Genomic DNA, 15451 nt, shown 5'->3' with positions numbered 1-15451 from the left:
GGCTCCATTCATTAACTATCTGAAGGGATAGATTGGCACAGCACGAGGACCCAACTGAAACTTGAACTCAGGAATAGATGAAAAGCTATACTTTATGACCTACGAACCTATCGCCATTGATGTATTACAGGTAACCCATTCCACCTCCCTTGTTTTTCTGTTGTGTTTTTTTTTTTTTTTTTTTTTTTTTTGTAACTTTCTACCCTCTCTTTTTTCCTCTTTCTATAAAAAATAAAAACACTAGAAGCAGAAGTAATTGATAATGGGAAATTTTAATAATGTATGACTGATGTATATGAAAAGTTTTTTTACTATAATATGTAACTACATTTTATAATATGTCTACTTCTAATAAATAAATTTTTAAAAAAAAGAAAAAAAAAGTTTTTTGTTTGAAGGTCTATTCTTTTTTATGTGGTGGCGGTGGTGGTGGGGGGTGGGGGGGGGGAGGGGGAGGGGGATTCAGCACACAGAACATAGTAGGCATTTACTACATAACAGATCAGTGTGTCCATATACCATAATATAAATATATACACACATGAATAAATAAACTGATAAAGTGCAAATAACAGATAATGGGTTATTAATAATCAGAGTTTTGTCCGAGCCAGGTTTAATAGCGTGATGGCTGTGGGGAAGTAGCTATTCCTGAACCTGGTTGTTGCAGTCTTCAGGTTCCTGTACCTTCTACCTGAAGGTAGCAGGGAGATGAGTGTGTGGCTAGGATGGTGTGGGTCTTTGATGATACTGCCAGCCTTTTTGAGGCAGCGACTGCGATAAATCTCCTCGATGATGGACTGGGCAGTGTTTACTACTTTTTGTAGTCTTTTCCTCTCCAGGGCGCTCAAGTTGCCGAACCAAGCCACGATGCAACCGGTCAGCATGCTCTCTACTGTGCACCTATAGAAGTTAGAGAGAGTCCTCCTTGATAAACCGACTCTCCGTAATCTTCTCAGGAAGTAGAGGCGCTGATGAGCTTTCTTGATAATTGCATAGCTTTAAGGTGAGAGTGGCAAAGTTTATCATCTGCAGGGCATTTTACTACACAGAGTGGCTGGAATGTGCTGCCAGAGCTGGTGGTGGAGGCAGATAGTGGCATTTAAGTGACTTTTAGGTAGTTGGATGGATATGCAAGGAATGGAGGGATGTGGAATACTGTATGTGCAGGCAGATAAGAGTTGGTCTAGGCATCATGACTGGCACAGACATCGTAGGTGATTGCACCTGTCTGAAGAAGGGTCTCGACCCGACACATCACCTAACCATAGTCTCCAGAGATACTACCTGACCTGCCGAGCTGCTCCAGCACTCTGCACTGGGCCTGCAGCCTTCACGCTGCTTACTCCCACTCTCCTCGATTTAATTCCACCGGGTCCTAGCGCCCGTCTGCCCAGCCGTGCTAACCTCAGTGGCCGCTCCACTGACCCTCCCCCATCCCCCCCCAACCATGTCACACCCGCTCTTCCCCACCCACCTTACAGCCCTCTCTCCCCCCCACCCCCTGACCACCCACCACCCCTCCAACACCCACAACCCCGTACCCAGTCTACCCACCTGCCTTCCTCTGGCCCCAACTCCCACCCCTGCCGGGTGTTCACCATCCCCCCCGACCTCCCCCTCTCCCCCACCCAACGGTCTGTCCTCAGCAGAGGTCTCACCTTTGTCCCCCTCCGTCCCCATCTCAATGAGTTCCGCGCCCACCATGACTTGGAGAGCTTCTACCGTCGTCTCCGCCTCACAGCGCACTTTCATGGGAAGGAGTCCTCGCCCCCTAATGATGACCCCTTTTCCCGTCTCCAACGCACCCCCTCCTCGTGGAACCCCCCTCAGAAAGTCCCGGCTCTGGAACTCTTCATTCAGAACTGCCGCCGCGACGTCAACCGCATCAACTTCTCCACTCCCCTGTCTCACTCCAATCTTTCCCCCTCTGAACGCACTGCCATCGAATCTCTCCGCAAAAACCCAGACTGGGTCATCAAACCAGCCGACAAGGGAGGTGCCGTGGTAGTCTGGCGCGTCGATCTCTACAAAGCTGAGGCCACGCGCCAACTCTCGGACACCTCCTCCTACTTACCCTTGGACCATGACCCCACTGACGAGCACCAGGCCACCATTTCTAGCACCATCACCGACTTCATCAATTCCCACGCCCTACCTGACCAAGCCTCCAAACTCATCGTTCCCCAGCCCCGCACGGCCCGTTTTTACCTTCTCCCCAAAATCCACAAACCTGGCTCTCCCGGCAGACCCATTGTCTCTGCGTGTTCGTGCCCCACCGAACTCATCTCCACATACCTTGACTCCATCCTATCCCCCTTGGTCAAATCCCTCCCCACCTTTGTTCTAGACACCTCAGACACTCTCCGCCGCCTCCACGCATTCCACTCTCTGGGCCCTCACCCCCTCATCTTCACCATGGATGTCCGGTCACTCTACACCTCCATCCCCCACCAGGATGGCCTCAAAGCCCTCCGGTTCTTCCTCGACCAGAGGAGCAACCTTTACCCAGCCACTGACACTCTCCTCCGCTTAGCGGAGTTGGTCCTCACCCTCAATAACTTTACATTTGACTCCTCCCATTTCCTCCAAACACAAGGCGTAGCTATGGGCACACGCATGGGCCCCAGCTACGCCTGCCTCTTTGTCGGGTACGTTGAACAATCCTTGTTCGATGCGTACCAGGGCCCCATCCCCGACCTCTACCTCCGCTACATTGACGACTGCTTTGGTGCCACCTCCTGCACCCACACACAACTGACTGACTTCATCCACTTCACCACCAACTTCCATCCGGCACTCCAATACACCTGGACGATTTCCGACACTTCCCTACCATTCCTTGACCTCACCATCTCCATCGCAGGGGACAGACTCCTGACCGACATACATTATAAACCCACTGACTCACATGGCTATCTGGACTACACGTCTTCCCACCCTGCCCCCTGTAAAGACTCTATCCCCTACTCCCAATTCCTCCGCCTACGCCGCATCTGTTCCCAGGATGAGACATTTCATACCAGGGCATCGGAAATGTCCTCGTTCTTCAGGGAACGGGGATTCCCCTCCGCCACCATAGATGAGGCTCACACCAGGGTCTCATCCATACCCCGCAACACTGCTCTCTCTCCCCATCCCCGCACACGCAACAAGGGCAGAGTCCCTCTGGTCCTCACCTTTCACCCCACCAGCCGGCAAATACAACACATAATCCTCCGCCATTTCCGCCACCTCCAACGTGACCCCACCACTCGCCACATCTTCCCATCTCCCCCCATGTCTGCCTTCCGCAAAGACTGCTCCCTCCGCAACTCCCTCGTCAATTCTTCCCTTCCCTCCCGCACCACCCCCTCCCCGGGCACTTTCCGTTGCAACCGCAAGAAATGCAACACCTGTCCCTTCACCTCCCCCCTCGACTCCATTCAAGGTCCCAAGCAGTCGTTCCAGGTGCGACAAAGGTTCACCTGTATCTCCTCCAACCTCATCTACTGCATCCGCTGCTCTAGATGTCAGCTAATTTACATCGGTGAGACCAAGCGTAGGTTGGGCGACCGTTTCGCCGAACACCTTCGCTCAGTCCGCCTTAACCTACCTGACCTCCCGGTGGCTCAGCACTTCAACTCCCCCTCCCATTCCCAATCCGACCTCTCTGTCCTGGGTCTCCTCCATTGCCAGAGTGAGCAACAGCGGAAATTGGAGGAACAGCACCTCATATTCCGTCTGGGGTCCTTGCGCCCTTATGGCATCAACATTGAATTCCCCCAATTTGGTTAGCCTGTGCTGTCCCCTCCCCTTCCTTCACCCTCTAGCTGTCTCCTCACACCCTCCCATCCGCCCGCCCTCGGGCTCCTCCTCCTCCCCTTTTTCCTTCTTTCTTTCCCCACCCCCCATCAGTCTGAAGAAGGGTTTCGGCCCGAAACGTCGCCTATTTCCTTCGCTCCATAGATGCTGCTGCACCCGCTGAGTTCCTCCAGCAATTTTGTGTGCTCCAGCACTCTGTCCTTTTGTGTATCAACCAACACGTGGAGTTGTTTGTTTCTACTGTTCCTATTCTGTACTGTTCTATGTTCTATGTGAATAGCAATAAATCAAAACGGAGGAAAAAAAACATTGGCCGCAATTCGTTTGGGTTGGTCCAAATAAACATTTCACACACGCAATCAATCATTGTGCTTAAACATTTTTTTTTAAAATAGTGCTTTAAATATTACCGGGAAGATGACCAAACATAGTTCAAGTAAGGCTGACTACAGTATCTGTCCTTCATCAGATTATGCGTGTAGTTAATGTTCTAACTGATATTTTGTTTCAATGTTTTTAAAAGGTTATAAAAATAATTCAGCGTTTTTCAGAGAGCCGATCATTTAATATGTTGAAATGCAGACTCAGGCGACCAAAATACAATTTACAATAGACAATAGGTGCAGGAGTAGGCCATTCGGCCCTTCGAGCTAGCACCGCCATTCAATGTGATCATGGCTGATCATCCCCAATCAGTACGCCGTTCCTGCCTTCTCCCCATATCCCCTGACGCCGCTATTTTTAAGAGCCCTATCTAGCTCTCGAAAGCATCCAGAGAACCCGTCTCCACTGCCCTCTGAAGCAGAGAATTCCACAAACTCACCACTCTCTGTGAGAAAAGGTGTTTCCTCGTCTCCATTCTAAATGGCTTACTCCTTATTCTTAAACTGTGGCCTTTGGTTCTGGACTCCCCCAACATCGGGAACATGTTTCCTGCCTCTAGCGAGTCCAAGCCCTTAACAATCTTGTATGTTTCAATAAGATCCTCTCTCATCCTTCTAAACTCCAGAGTGTACAAGCCCAGCTGCTCCATTCTCTCAACATATGACAGTCCCGCCATCCCGGGAATTAACCTTGTAAACCTACTCTGCACTCCCTCAATAGCAAGAATGTCCTTCCTCAAATTAGGGGACCAAAACTGCACACAATACTCCAGGTGTGGTCTCATTAGGGCTTTGTACAACTTTGCTCCTATATTCGATTCCTCTTGTTATAAAGGCCAACATGCCATTCGCTTTCTTCACTGCCTGCTGCACCTGCATGCTTACTTTCATAGGCTGATGTACAAGGACCCCCAGATCCCGTTGTACTTCCCCTTTTCCCAACTTGACGCCATTTAGATAGTAATCTGCCTTCCTGTTTTTGCTACCAAAGTGGATAACCTCACATTTATTTACATTAAACTTCATCTGCCACGCATCTGCCCACTACCCCAACCTGTCCAAGTCACCCTGCATTCCCATAGCATCCTCCTCACAGTTCACGCTGCCACCCAGCTTTGTGTAATTTTACGTTTTGATGTTGTACAGATTCCAGCACCAAAAAGAGGAGAAATAGTGCGACAAATTGGTGATGCTCTCAGAAAGAAACTTAAAATCCTGGGCAACCTGGTAGGTGAAATTTGATAAACCATTGTATGTTTTCTCTTTAGAAAAATATAAATTGTAGACGAATATTTCACCATTTCAAGTTGATTTTATTAATAGCCTTGATAGTATTGTTTTGCAATGTCATCTTGGCGACATCAGCAGGAACAAGCAAGTAAAATGAAGTATAAAAACCTAAAATCATTTTGAAATTTTCTTCAAAGAAATTCAACAATCACCCAATAGCTGACAATGGTAAAGCAGATGAGACAATAGAATTGTCCCAAATTACTTTCATAGAGGGGGAGGGGGGGGGAGAAAGACAAAATATAGTAGAAACATAGAAAAATAGGTGCAGGAGTAGGCCATTCAGCCCTTCGAGCCTGCACCGCCATTCAATATGATTATGGCTGATCATACAACTCAGTATCCTGTATCTGCCTTCTCTCCATACCCCCTGATCCCTTTAGCCACAAGGGCCACATCTAACTCCCTCTTAAATCTAGCCAATTAACTGGCCTCAACTACCTTCTGTGGCAGAGAATTCCACAGTAGTATTAGATTTATTTTTATTTTATATTCATTCTAACAGTTATTCAGTCAGAGGGTTGGAATTTTGAGGAAGCAAATGTGTTGTGGTGATCTATTTAAGTTGGGGTCTCCATATATCAGAAGGTTTAAAAAAAAAAAAAAAAAAAGTCAACATTTCAGCTGGATGATTTATCAGTCTGATTTGATTATTTCTCTCTCTTTTTTAAGGGAATTGGTTTGAATTTTTGCTTTGGTTTGCAGAGAAAAGACAGGTTAAAGTCAGTTTGAGGAGTGTGTGTATAACTGATTAGTAATGTAAGATTTTGAGTAAAATTTGGGAAATGTTTTCCTGAATCCAGCACAATTGTTCCTTTGAATCACACAACCAAAAATATCAAAAGTGATTATCTGCTTTGTGCAAATTAGCTGCCACTTTTTGGGGCACTTTAGAACATTTCAGCAAGTATATAGACGAAAGTATTTTAGTTCTGTCTTTATCTTTGAGACTATACTGGAATTATGCATTTTAATAAATTTATAGTGAGGTTTTTCCATGTTCAATTTTAGTCTAATAATGTGAAAATTGAAATGGAAAATTGACTTTGCAAGAGGCTGCTATTTCAGGGCATTTATAGAAGTATCTATGGGGTCTGATTTATGACATTGAAAGGATTTGCAATCCAGAATAGGAGCCTGAACAGTCACAACTCTAAGAGCCTAATTTGTTATCTGTAAACAATCAAATTCTATTTTGACTTTTTCCTTTTGACATTTTAAGGTTTCTTTGGAGATGGGGAAAATTTCTATTGAAGGGGTAGGAGAAGTTCAAGAATATATAGATATTTGTGACTATGCGGTTGGATTATCACGAATGTTTGGAGGACCTGTACTACCATCTGAACGTAAGTGTGACCACATGTTTCAGACCTTAATAGTGGTGTGAATGCTGATTTTATTGTTCTTTTGTTCGTGTCTCTACCATTTAATACATTCAGTCAAGTAAAAGCTGCAGTTGAGATGCAAAAACAGAAATAATCCTAAATAAATAATCCAACATGGGTAATGCTGTTTCACCCTGAGAGCCAGGAATCTTATGTTTGAAAATAGCAGGCAAGTGTTTAGATTCTTACCCGGAAATATTTTTCACTTTGCAATGATCATCAGGTTATTGTGAACAACTTTCCATGTTCATTCCTGTAATTTACTATTGCCCAAAGGTATACATGCTTGAAAGTAAATGTTTAGCTTGGTTTATGGGTAACAAATTGCAGTTATTTTACAACTATTTTGCCGTCAGGAAGGTTGACACATGACATTGGGATTAATTGAGTCAACTGCAAAATATTCTACAGTTAGTTAAAACATAGTCATCATAGTAAATTGTGTAACTGTTTTAATTCACACTACTGTTATGATCAATAATCCCTTCAACAATACAAATATCAAGTCGTAGGTATTGTCATATGCTTACTGTATGTAATGTTTAGGAACAATGTCAAAATTGTTGGGATGTGTAGATTGGTTATTGCATGTGAACCAATCATAGTAGAAATAGCATCACTAACCCCACCTTACTGTATGATTCATACTAACACCCACTTCCTATACTGGTCAGTCTTGGAAGCGGTAACGATGAACTAACAACTAACAACCTGCTGTACCGCTATACTATGGGTACCAATTAAAGATGATCTTGAACTCCAGATTGTACAGCTTGATTATTTACATGGTGTCAGAAGTGAGATACGAACCCACACCTCCAGTTGGAGACCAGAAGGGAGAGGGGTTGGTCCGTACGCATACGAACTGGTTCAAACTTGATTTACTGCCCTCTATCACATCAGAAATGGTCATTCAAAAGCTACAGAGACACTTCACCACATTCGGCGCACCTGTCCGCTTGCAAACCGACAATGGAAGACAATTTATACGCCACGCGTTCAAACACTTTGCCAACCGATGGAATTTCCACCATGTCACGAGCAGCCCCGAATACCCACAAAGTAACGGGCTCGCTGAACGGGCCGTCAGAAGCGCAAAACAGCTAATGGAATGCGCCCACCTAGCCAAGTCGGATGTGCACCTCGACCTTTTAAACCTCAGAAACATCGCTCGAGACGGGGTCCTGGGCTCGCCAGCCCAAAGCCTGATGTCCAGAACAACGAGACCACCGATACCAATCGCCCAGCAGAAGCTGGAGCCACAGGTGCTGAAGCCAGCCACGATCCAGAAGCACATCCAGGAGAAACACAACATCCAGAAACGATCACATGACAAGTCTTAAGGGGTTGGACAGGCTAGATGCAGGAAGATTGTTCCCGATGTTGGGAAGTCCAGAACAAGGGGTCACAGTTTAAGGATAAGGGGGAAATCTTTTAGGACCGAGATGAAGAAAACTTTTTTCACACAGAGAGTGGTGAATCTCTGGAATTCTCTGCCGCAGAAGGTAGTTGAGGCCAGTTCATTGGCTATATTTAAGAGGGAGTTAGATGTGGCCCTTGTGGCTAAAGGGATCAGGGGGTATGGAGAGAAGGCAGGTACAGGATACTGAGTTGGATGATCAGCCATGATCATATTGAATGGCGGTGCAGGCTCGAAGGGCCGAATGGCCTAATCCTGCACCTATTTTCTATGTTTCTATGTTTCTAAGTCCAGCAAACCACTTAAACCACCACTGCCGGACCAGGTCTTCCATTTGCAAACTACTTTGGGACATCCCCGTCTAGGTTACGTTGATGGCCCGTCCAAAGAACCCCGAATCTACCTTGTTGACATCGAGGGTGCCTTGTACCGTCGGAGTCGCCAACACTTGCTGGCTGTGAAGGAACCACGTCCCCCACCGGCTGATCCTTTCACTCCGCCTCTACTATTCCAGCCGTCTGCTGCTGTGGCCACCACCAGTTCCAGCATGTCCCTGACTCCACCACGTCCAGTGACTATGACTAACAACAACACTACCTCTCCCGCATGCTCCCCCTGTCGGTCACCACGAGTGTCTCCTGTTGCTTTCTCACTTCCGGGTTCACCGCCTCCCTCTAACTTTTCTGGCGAAGAGGGAGAGGGGTTGGTCCGTACGCGTTCAGGCCGTATTTGTAGACCGCCTGACAGATATGGCGAGTATGTTTGAATTCTAGCTGCATGCGTGTTTAACTATATTCGCTCTTTACGGGGAAGGATGTAGATTGATTATTGCATGTGAACCAATCATAGTAGAAATAGCATCACTAACCCCACCTTACTGTATGATTCATACTAACACCCACTTCCTACACTGGTCAGTCTTGGAAGCAGTAACGGTGAACTAACGACCTGCTGTACCGCTATACTATTGGTACCAATTAAAGATGATCTTGAACTCCAGATTGTACAGTTTGCTTATTTACAGGATGGAAGGTGAAGACTAACGGAACTCTATCTTTGTTCCATCCAGAAGAATGGATGAGAGCAGAGGTGTGGGGGAAATAGATGAGATCCAGTCAAGGTCTCTGCCAACCATGGTTCAGAAAGTATAATACCATCCAGGAGACATTTCTGAGGAAAATTTCATTGGAGTAAATATTATGGAGACTGAGAAAACATTGGTTTGGAGGCTGTGCAGGAGGCAGAGTTGAAAAAAATATAGTTTGCCTAATTTCTCATCCTATATTTAAATCGGATCATTTTGATATCAGTTTAATTGGGCAGCACGGTGGTGCAGCGATAGAGTTGCTGCCCTAAAGCACTAGAGATCTGGTTTTGATCCTGAACACAGTGCTTGTCTGTACGGTGTTTAAACGTTCTCCCCGTGACCGGTGTGGCTTTTCTCCTGGATCTCCGGTTTCCTCCCACACTCTAAAGACATACAGATTTGTAAATGGGCCGTAGTATGTGCAGAATAGCGTTAATGTGCGGAGATCGCTGGTCAGCGCAGCTCGGTGGGCTGAAGGGCCTGTTTCCATGCTGTATCTTTAAACTAAACTAATTGCAACACGGTTCATTAATAACAACTTGGTTTAATCTATTGGTAATTAAATAGGGTGGCACAGTGGTGCAGTTAGTTGAGCAGCTGCCTCACAGTGCCAGAGGCCCAGGTTTGATCCTGATCTTGGGTGTGATCTTACCCTCGGGTGCTGTCTCTGTGGAGTTTCTTCCGGATGCTCAGGTTTCATCCTACATCTCTAAAAATGCATGGGTTTGTAGGTTAATTGCCCTCTGTAAATTGTCCCACAATGTGTGGGAATGGATAACAAAATGGATAACACAGAACTGGTATGGACAGATGGTTGATATGGTCTCAGTAGGCTGTAGGGCCTGTATCCATGCTCTATCTTTAAACTTAATTTCAATAGTGTTGTATTGGGAGTGACTTTTCCTGATTAAAAATAAGTACATTTGATTAATTGAAAGGGAATGTACTCACAGGCCAGGTAAGGAATGTCTGTGAGATTCCTCCCTTTCTCTCACAATACTTAAATGGCAGTTGAATTGAATTCCCTGTCCCACCCCATACAAATTATATAATTATTGGAAAAACTATCAGGAAATTATAAATCAGGAAATTTGGTTTTTATCACATTGGAGAATGTGTCAAGCAATATTTCATTGTTTTCCATAAAATCTTTCCAAGGTCCAGGACATGCTCTCATTGAACAGTGGAATCCACTAGGTCTGGTAGGAATCATCACTGCATTTAACTTCCCAGTGGCTGTTTATGGCTGGAACAATGCTCTTGCACTTGTCTGCGGAAACTGTTGCCTATGGTAAGTTAGTTTGCCGGTGTTGCATTCATGTGCTTTTTGTATTGATATATTTGTCTTAAATCATAAAAGTGTTTATATTTAGAGTGTGTTACCTGATTTATGAATATTCAAGATGATGAGGTAATCTTTGGAAAAATTCCTAGTCTAGCCATTGTTATAACTCTAGCTCTCGTCTTTTACTTTAATCTTGCAAAAATTACACAACAGTCAGAAATATATAACGTAATAGAAACCAACTAATTTTATAAAATCAATTTGTTTGGTGATGCTGAAAAAGTTGGGCTGTGATACAAAATTAAATTCTTTGAAAAAGCCAGCATTCACATGAGGGGCTGAATTGCCTTCTATATTTTGCAATTTTATAACTGGGTATATACTAGAAATATTATTTCAAATTTACAGTTCCATCAATAAATGCAGAATAAAGTATTTTGGCAAAATTGCTTAGTTTGTACTGGGAGTTAGTTTTACATTTGATGGGATTATGGCGGGCGAATAAGCAAGCCACACGTGGTGAATCAAAGAGATGTTCATTGCCAAAGCAAAGACACCAACACACATAGAAACATAGAACATAGAAAAATAGGTGCAGGAGTAGGCCATTCGGCCCTTCGAGCCTGCACCGCCATTCGATATGATCATGGCTGATCACGGTACACATGCGAATGGGGGAAGGTTGACACGGGGTTCTTTATATATACTAGGGCACACCACTAAACCCCGTGCCAACTCTTTCCCGCCATTACCCAGTCACGTGACCCTACCCCCGACTGCTGAGGGTTCGTATAATGAGTAGCCTAACCACTGGGTGGCGCCACAGGATATAATTAACATTTGCAATTTTAACTGCAATTAAGTTTGAGCAGAAAACTCCCAGACACGGAATCAGCTGATTTTTGAATTGGTTGCCCATTGATAAGCTTGGTCATGATGGGCTGAATGGCCTGTTCACATGCAGTATGACTCCATGAATGTAATATCATTGTAACAAACAACTGCTGGAATTTACATAATGTCATTTAAAAAAAAGCTTTTCCGGCATTAAGCATGGTTTTATCAGTGATTTATTGAGATTTTAAATGTATTAAAAAATTTTATCCATTCATTTTATTTTTCTAGGAAAGGAGCGCCAACCACACCTCTCACTAGTGTTGCTGTAACAAAGTAAGCTTTATGCAGGGATGTTGTTTTGGCCTTGTTCATCAAGAATACAATAGTAAAATTGTTCCATAAGACTTTATTGACCCTTTTTTACATGCATGTAAAGGAAGTGTCGGAAACACTTGGAGGGGGAGGGGAGGGGAGGGGCGGGGGGGGGGGGGGGAGGGAAGGGGGGGGCTGAAACATGTGGTTAAAAACAATTAAAACATTCCTCTTTCAAATGTTGATGAACAGTTGTGTCCCAAGGGCTAACTTGGGGTTTAAATATTAAGCTTAAATTACATTTTCAGGTTGGTTTTATACATTTTGCACATCACTGAATTCCCAATCTAACCCAGTTCCAGATTTAAAGTCTACACTCTGTCCTTAGTTTACCCCTTGAGCACCTTGCAGTCATGAACTTTCTGGTCCAAATTTATGTGAACTTGACTGAATTTTCTAAGATTCATTTTTCTATCCAACATGTTTCTATTTTATAATCATTGCAGTGTACTATAAGTTACTTGAATGGCCTGTTCCAATCTATTTAACAGTAACCCAAAAAGCTGCAGAAAGAAGTTTACATTTTTATCAATGGCTGCCATGGCAACTAAAACAGTGTTTCTCTTAACTAGATACAGTCGGCCAATTAACCCATTGAGTCCAGACCATTTCCAAGCAGAGCAATCCCATCTATTGCATTCCCCTTTTTATTTCCCTGTAGCTCTGCAACTTATTCTGTCACAGTTCCCTATCTTACCACCGTGTATAAGGGATGTGGGAAGAAACACAGGGGAACCCCTCGGAAAGGTAACACAAAAACGCCACAAAATTAACGACTGACATTGAAATCAAACCTGCATTGCTGTAGCTGTGAGGCAACAGCACTAACTGGTGCGCCACTCTGCTGCACTTTGGTTTTACACTCCCTAATAGTGAAATTAAATTTTAACTCTGCAAGTGGTGTTTCTTGTTTTTCTTTCCAGAATTGTTGCACAGGTTTTGGAAGATAATAAATTACCCGGAGCAATTTGTTCCTTAACCTGCGGAGGTGCTGACATTGGGTAAGTGAATTGTGAATATTAACCAAAAGTAAATGCTGAAGTTCATTCTCCTGAAATATATCCAGTTGTCATCTGGGTTATTGTTGTACTACACACCAGAGCAAAAGTACTAAATCAGTCTGTTGTTCCCTTGTGAGTGCTCTAAATGTGCATTGCTGCATTTTGCTCCAAACTTCAATTGACTTAATGGGAGTGGGCACGGCATTGCATAGTTTTTTTTAAAGTTGGAGCAGGTTGCCCATTTTAAGGTGGCTGGTCATTTGGTCAAATTGCGGAGAGGAGATTAAAGGGACTCGAGAGGCTAAGATCTTCGGAGAGATTGAGCAGGCTAGGACTTTATTCATTAGAGCACAGGAGGTTGAGGGGTGATCTTGTAGAGATGTATAGAAACACGAGGAAAATAGATAAGGTGCGGGAATCACGAAGTAAAGGGCAAAGATTTAAGGTGGGAGGGGAATAATTTACCAGCAACCCGAAGGACACTTTGTCCATACAAAGGATTGTGGGTATATCAAATGTGCCGCTAGAGGAAGTGACTGAGGCAGGCACTATCACAGCATTTAAAAAAACATTTGGACAGGTAAATGGATAGGAAAGATTTAGAGAGATATGGGCCAAGCGTGGGAAAATGAAACTGCTTTTATGGAGTATCTTGGTCACATGGAGAGTTGCACCAAAATGATTGTTTCATCTCTCTTATGATTCTATGAGAGAAATCTGCATGGAGAGAAGAGAGAGAGAGGAAAAAAAAGCCTGTCCAACCTCCTCAGCCTCTTGTGCTCCAAGGAATAAAGTCCTACTCTGCTCAATCTCTCAATATAGTCAGGCTCTCGAGTCCTGGCAGCATCCTCATAGATGACAGCATCCCTGTCCCCTTTTTTCCTATCTCTTCCTGCTCACTCCTCATGACCCCCCCCCCCCCCCCCTCCTTCTCATTGACATTGAATGGATAAATAAGAATTAAAATTAAGTGTATAGTGGTGAAAAGCTGCTGGGGAGGATGTAATAGTGGTGAAAAGCTGCTGGGGAGGATGTTGTGATCAAGACGCAGAGGATAGACTAATTGTTTCATGCTCACCTAGAATGTCCTTGTGACCTTAAGTTGACTTAATAGTGTGAATGGAAATCTCAAATCATCTTGCAAGGAATTCTGAGTTTGATTTGCACTTCCCTGTGAGGTGTTGACATGTTCAAGGACTTAGCAGAGCAGGGGCAGACTTGGAATTGAAGAATTGCTCGTTGGTTTAATTAAACTTGCCAGGTGCCAACTGGATAAACTTTCATCAGTACATAATAGAGTATTCTGGAAAATGATTGTCTTTCTAAATTTCTCTCTTTATTGCTTTTAGTACTGCAATGAGTAGAGATGAGCGAATAAATCTCTTGTCCTTTACTGGAAGTACAAATGTTGGAAAACAAGTTTCTTTACTAGTTCAGGAGCGATTTGGTAAGGGATTGTTATCGCTGTATCTGATGTTTAACTTTTCTTTGATAATTTAAAATGGATTGCATTGGTTGTTCATCAATATAGAATGTGAAAATTAATTATCTCTTCTATTTTCCTTTTTAGGACGACACCTTCTGGAGCTTGGTGGCAATAATGCTATTATTGGTAAAGTATTGAATTATTTGTAGAACTAATATTTTAGCACTTTAGCTATAGAGCCAGGTTGGAATTTTTTTCTATTTCCAATTCCTCTTGCATAAGGCAAATAAAAAATACTCTCAGATCTAGGACAAATTTTGCATCTCATTTCATAAGACAAAGTAGGAGAATTAGGCAATTCAGCCCATCGTTTACTCATTTGACAGTATTTTCTTATTATCATTTGGGAACTTGGAACCTGGAGTCTGATGCATGTACAAAAGGGTTTGATCGCCTGGGATTCAGGGAGAGCTAGCTAACTGGATGTGTAGAAAGGAACTGCAGATGCTGGTTTAAACTAAAGATAGACACAAAATGCTGGAGTAACTCAGCGGGACAGGCAGCATCTCCTTCTATCCAAAGATGCTGCCTGTCCAGCATTTTGTGTCTACAGGGCTCTCACATCTTTTTTTCTCTGTTGCCAGCCGGGCAACCTAGGCAGCTTTTTAGGTTGCCAAATGACAGTTTAGGTGGTCATTTAAGACGGCTTGATGATGCGTGCGATAATGTGCTTGGACGAAGTGCGTAGTTACCAGTCGGAATTATGCTCAATGAAGCATTCTCATATTATTTCTGCTTCAAATAAAGTCACAAACTAAACATATTCACCAATCAAGACATGATATATACCACAATGGCATGCAGCAAAATTATAATACAGTATCTCAACTCTTTTTACACGTTGCAATGAATGCAATTTCTATTATTTCTTTCCATTTCCAAACAAAAATGTGGTTGGATTATTCAGCGTATGATCAACCTCGGTGAGACCAAACGCAGGCTTGGCGATCACTTCACACAACACCTCCACTCAGTTCACAATAACTAACCTGATCTCCCGGTACCTCAGCACTTCAACTCCCCCTCCCAGATTTCATTGTTCCAACTGGGACCTGAGAGAATAAAACATTCTTGACTTACGTCGTTAATGTGTGGGATAGA

At 43.9% G+C, this 15451-nt stretch overlaps 1 protein-coding gene across 1 annotated transcript in view; it reads left to right on the top strand.

The window, feature by feature from the left end:
* aldh7a1 (aldehyde dehydrogenase 7 family member A1) overlaps positions 1-15451 on the top strand; it is a 42544-nt gene that overhangs the window by 11111 nt on the left and 15982 nt on the right. Inside the window, exons 4-10 of the mRNA XM_033017539.1 lie at positions 5334-5414; positions 6700-6823; positions 10528-10660; positions 11780-11824; positions 12787-12864; positions 14214-14311; positions 14435-14476. Coding sequence (XP_032873430.1) covers positions 5334-5414; positions 6700-6823; positions 10528-10660; positions 11780-11824; positions 12787-12864; positions 14214-14311; positions 14435-14476 — 601 coding nt within the window. The remainder of the gene's footprint in view (positions 1-5333; positions 5415-6699; positions 6824-10527; positions 10661-11779; positions 11825-12786; positions 12865-14213; positions 14312-14434; positions 14477-15451) is intronic.

This window comes from Amblyraja radiata, chromosome 3 (genome assembly GCF_010909765.2).
Source record: "Amblyraja radiata isolate CabotCenter1 chromosome 3, sAmbRad1.1.pri, whole genome shotgun sequence".
In the NCBI taxonomy this organism is placed as follows: domain Eukaryota; kingdom Metazoa; phylum Chordata; class Chondrichthyes; order Rajiformes; family Rajidae; genus Amblyraja; species Amblyraja radiata.
The sequence above is the reverse complement of the archived record's forward strand: the minus strand, read 5'-3'. Positions and strand labels throughout refer to the sequence as shown.